Source organism: Pseudomyrmex gracilis, unplaced genomic scaffold (assembly GCF_002006095.1).
Source record: "Pseudomyrmex gracilis isolate BER0280 unplaced genomic scaffold, ASM200609v1 scaffold_2394, whole genome shotgun sequence".
In the NCBI taxonomy this organism is placed as follows: Eukaryota; Metazoa; Arthropoda; class Insecta; order Hymenoptera; family Formicidae; genus Pseudomyrmex; species Pseudomyrmex gracilis.
This window is the reverse complement of record NW_018022978.1, coordinates 1-4,901: the sequence shown is the minus strand read 5'-3', so window position 1 is coordinate 4,901 and position 4,901 is coordinate 1. Positions and strand designations below refer to the sequence as shown.

General features: G+C 34.6%; 1 protein-coding gene across 1 annotated transcript; it reads right to left on the bottom strand.

Annotated features, from left to right (window-relative positions):
* Positions 1 to 3,518, bottom strand: LOC109862794 (probable ATP-dependent RNA helicase spindle-E). Its single transcript, XM_020442937.1, has 9 exons — positions 3,378 to 3,518; positions 3,042 to 3,097; positions 2,795 to 3,000; positions 2,564 to 2,673; positions 1,961 to 2,123; positions 1,779 to 1,880; positions 1,489 to 1,658; positions 894 to 1,349; positions 1 to 213 (listed from the first exon to the last, which is right to left on the bottom strand). The coding sequence occupies exons 1-9, from the start codon at positions 3,516 to 3,518 to the stop codon at positions 1 to 3; spliced, it is 1,617 nt and encodes a 538-aa protein (XP_020298526.1).
* Positions 3,519 to 4,901: the final 1,383 nt, after the last annotated feature.

Here is a 4,901-nt window from a genome sequence, read left to right as displayed (position 1 = left end):
CTACAAAAAGTAGTTTTCCTTCCCTTTCGGCTCGTTCGGACAAGTGTCCAGTGTAATAGAATTCACCGACAATGGATCTATGATTATGGAAGTAAGTGATTCGCTGTTAACCACAGGAGACAACCAAACTTCCAACGGCAAAACCGGGCCATTTAGCGTCACCTTAGATTTATAATCCAATGCTTCTGATAAGTCCGGATAGGGCTTCTGATTCTGTGTGTGTTGGTTGTGCAAGCGTGTTTGCGAACATTTGGAGTTGAAGCACAGTTCTTTACTCTTTTCTTCAAGTTCGAGTTTCTTAAGTCAATCGCGAGCGTCTTCTTCACTTAACAAATTTATTACAATCGGAACCCGATGTTGTCGTAACCTGATACAATTTCGAACGAAAGAATAGCCCATTGCACGAGTGTCATTTTCATATTCGACATAAACACGATTCATCCCATCAAAAGATACTTTTATGTGTTCTTGGTTGAGATTTAGATGCGACGAAAAGATCTGCTAAATTGTTTTGGGGTACAACAATCCGGGCTGATGTAACGGCCATCCAGTTAGAATAACAGTGTTCATTGGATCATGATAGGATAACAGTTTCATTTTCTTCTTCTGATAGTCTCTGTTCACAGATTTGACGAAATAGTTAGGATAAAATGCGCCGGCAATTATAACTTTAAAAATAAAGTATTCATTTATAGAATAATGTTTCTACTGTGCTTCCGTTTGGAATCAAATTCAGGTTCTTTGATACCGACGTGTTTTAATTTTTCTGTTATTTCAGATATGAGAGCATCAGCCTCGCGTAGCGATCGTACACGAAGATGATGTTCCTTCGCCCATTCCTTCTCATCGCGCGAGCTTGTTATAACACGTTGTGCTTTTTTCTGTCGCCATACCTTGTAAGCGTTATAATATGCTATAAGGTCGCAATCAGATCCAGCAGCCCATTGTAGTTTTTCGTTGTAGGTTAATTTCACTTCTTCCGCATTGATGCTAAATATCTCTTTAACGCTCGAACAAGCTGCCATAATAATTGCATCCGTCAGAATATCGAACAGATGACCCAGAACAATTAACTTCGACTTGTAAATGTTCATCGGAAGAGAAGCCATTACACGACCCAAAGGTGTCAGTTTTCCGTCGAAATCGTTCGGATTTTCTTCTGTATGGAGCAACGCACCGACTTCCTTTAATGTTAACACAGTTCTTTGTAAGTCACTTAAATCCGGCGGATCCAAAGAAACAGCGAGAAGAGCTTTTGGTTCACCCATATTCAGTATTTTTGCTTTGAGAACTACATTCTCAAGCGGAGCTCTGAGTATTTCTGGAATAGTTTCTGTGGGCAACTTATTCTAAAAAAATTTTTAGAACTTCAGTATATTTTATAAATAAATTGTAATATATATTTTATAATTGTCACTCCTTTTTTGCGCGAGAAATGACAACTGATTGAGAGAAATGTTTTAAGAGCAATATAGAAATACTACTTGCATCATAAAACGATCTTGTAATCATTCTGTACACTCTACCTTCCATTACGCGACCTACGCGACCTACAGCTCGTTGTTGACAATTTGCCTTACTCGCCCAGTTAATCTGTAGACTCTCGTAATTTGAGTCATACTCAGTAACAAGAAGTTTTGTCAGACAAAAATCGATAACTAAAAAACAGAAGAAAACAAATTAAATGATTTTACTTGATCCATTTTAATAAAGGTAGGAAATCTCTTGCTCTCTTTCTCTGACGTTAAACATCACACTTAGTTTCGCCAACGACATACCGTATTTAATATTAGGCACAGTAATACTGCTTTTAGCAATATTAGTCGATAGTATAATACGTCGAAAATCCTTTGCTGGCTTCTTAAATATTTTCTCTTGATCTTCAGTCGAAAAATCATGGAATGTAAAATCATTATTTCCCATTTCGCTTCCTCATATTTTTCCAATAAAAGCATTGAACGGAATTCTATGATTTCATGATATCCTGGTAGAAATACCAGCACGGCCGCTCTTTCAGAACAATTGTTGTCAGCTTTGTCGAGACAATCAAAAATGCGCAAGATGCGTATAGAAAACTTTGCTATATCTTCCGAGAATTTTGGTTCCTCAGGCACTTCAGGTACCTATTCAAAAGAAAATACATATTTTTCTAAACTGTTTTTTCGAGCCACAAAAAGAGAGAAAAGGAAAAAAGTAAATTATTTGTTAGTAATGTATTATCTTTTATGCCATCTAAACAATACATATCTGAAATATGATACACGATGTGGCCAAACTTTATATACATTATACTCAAGTATAAAAATAGAACGTGAGATCTCTTCAAATTCAAAATTATCCAGTTTTATTAAAATAAAAGATAATTTTCTTTTCTCTTTTTCTAAATCTTTAAATTGAAGTGAGATATTACAGTCGCACGTTCTCACATATATTCAAAAAAATGTATAGTTTGTATAAAAAAGGTATATTTACATTTCCTAAATTATGCATCTCATCGATATAATATACAGAAATATTATAATGCCTTTTTTTTTCAATATGTTATACGAGTGTCGCTGCATACATTTTTGATGAATCCCATTTGGTATCCCACAATAGTACCAACACGCCATTCTCTCTCTTCACAGACCCTTTTGGCAATGCTCATAGCAGCAATACGTCTCGGCGATGTAACTGTAAGATAGAAACATTCTTTTACCATTACATTAACGAACTGTTTTAAAAGATAGAAATATAAGAAAAAACCGACCATTAATCGGCTACTTTGAAAATAATCTATTCAAACAACATATACCTATAATGTTACAGTGTTCATTCTTCTCATATTTATCATTAAGAATAATTTTTGGTACTTGTGTTGTCTTCCCACAGCCCGTACTACCAGAGATAATAATGACAGAATTGCTTTCGAGCATGGACAAGATCTTATCTTTAACACGAAAAATTGGTAACTGTGTTTGAGGCCGATAAGAAAAGTTATATGATAAATGCGACTGGTCTCTTGAAAGGTATTATATCCACTTAATGTACTGACTTCCGACATGTTATCTATGTAAAGATCCTTCATTCGTTGTTTTCTTAGAATATGAGGTTTTATCTATAAACAATTCAATATAAACAGAAAAGTTATTTAAATGTAATTTAATATAATTCACACACAGATTTTATGTATAAATTAGCTCTTAAAACTGAGATTTTATAACTATATCATGGTTCAGAGACAAGTTTTCATCACAAATAAAATACATAGTCTGCTGAATAATTTATTATTAATCAACTTTGTTTAATTTGAAAAGAAAAACTAAACAAGAAATTTCTCATAACGTACATTTAAAAACCAATTTACACACACAGATATACAAGAAGCTTTGCGTTACCTTTAAATATTCCTCATCTTCTTTTTGTTTATATTCTATTGCATAATCTGTGCCCTTTTTAATTTTTCTGCTATGAGAATTAAACTCTTCCTCTAATAGACATTCATAGCCTGTTTGTCTTTGACTTGAAGGACAAGACATTTCTATCTTAAAAATCTCAGTTGTATTAAACATATTAAGAACTTTATTTACCAAAGTTTTATTATTCATGTGATCGGTGTAATTAATCGGTGTTGTAACTTAATAGTTTATAAGATACAAACTAACGGAGATCTGCTGTGTAAGCCGTTTACTAGCAAAATACGATACTCGAGTTTCTGATGCACAAGGTCAATCAACAAACTTGTTTCTTTTCATATGTAGCTATGTATAATCAAAATTAGAATTTTAAAATTATTATTCAATCACAATAATAAAACGCGCAGCAGCGCAGCATTCAGTTTTTTATTCTCAAACGAAATACATACCAACCACATGTTCTCTGTTCTCGCGGTTCGTTTGATTTGTATTTGCACCATTCAAGTTTCAACAGGTAAAGCGACTTCTCAGTAGGTCTGTTCTTTTTACCTGAACTGGTTCAGGTAAAAAGCTACATTGGTTCAGAGTTTATCTTTCTTCTTCCAATGTGGAGTGAAAAAGATGAACTCTGAACTAGTGCAGCCAGTTCAGGTAAAAAGAACAGACCTAACCTAACCTAAGGTCTGTTTTTGAACTGGCTGCACTAGTTCAATCTTTTGTTACACATATTGGCAGAGAAAAGCCTGAGAGTGGCCAGGCCCATAAGAGTTTTTACGATCGCTATACCGGCCCGTAAGCTAGCGCATGTCCATGGGTGGTGCACATTGGCAACTACGTAGCGATGTCCACGAACGACTTGTCGATACGTATGGCTATGTCCACGCGTGGACATGGTTTTATTCCGTGCTATGTGCTGTGGACATGGTTCTATTTCGTGCTATGTGCGGTGGACATGGTTCTATTTCGTGCTATGTACACGTCGGTATACAAGTCGGTACAGACTTGTCGCGTACGATAACGTGAAATGCGCTTTCTCAAGATATACAGGGTCGAAGTTGTTCCACTTTTTCAAATAAACTATCGGACAGTTTATCTAATAATTAATTATTATTTATTTTTCCACGTTATCCNATCATATCTCAATTGTAAATAGAAAATGTTACAATGAAAACCACGGAACGAATCATTTGTAAATTAAAAAGAAAAAACATTTAATAAAATTTATAGTTCAATTTCGAATTTTGTAGAGTATTAATAGAGAAATAATAGAGAAAAAATGATTACCTGACATTGTTCTCATAGATCAATTGAAGTACTTACAAAAGAAAAAAGATTAATGTGAGAATGAACTTGCAAATATATATCTATATATATTAATATTTTATATAATTTGAATCTACATATACAAATATATCAAGAGGCACGGTAGTGCCTCGCGCCAAGTTCACGCGCAACGAAGTTGCGCTCGAACTGCGCGAGCACACCGTGCCTATTATACGCGAGATT

What these genes read in the sequence shown, in the direction of transcription:
- LOC109862794 (XM_020442937.1), bottom strand. Translation starts at nt 3,518, where the DNA reads ATGTCTTGTCCTTCAAGTCAAAGACAAACAGGCTATGAATGTCTATTA. An exon ending in TGAACACTGTAACATTATAG is followed by an intron (nt 2,674 to 2,794) that starts GTATATGTTGTT and finishes TCTATCTTACAG; the next exon opens with TTACATCGCCGAGACGTATT. An exon ending in TGTGCCTAATATTAAATACG is followed by an intron (nt 1,659 to 1,778) that starts GTATGTCGTTGG and finishes TCTGTTTTTTAG; the next exon opens with TTATCGATTTTTGTCTGACA.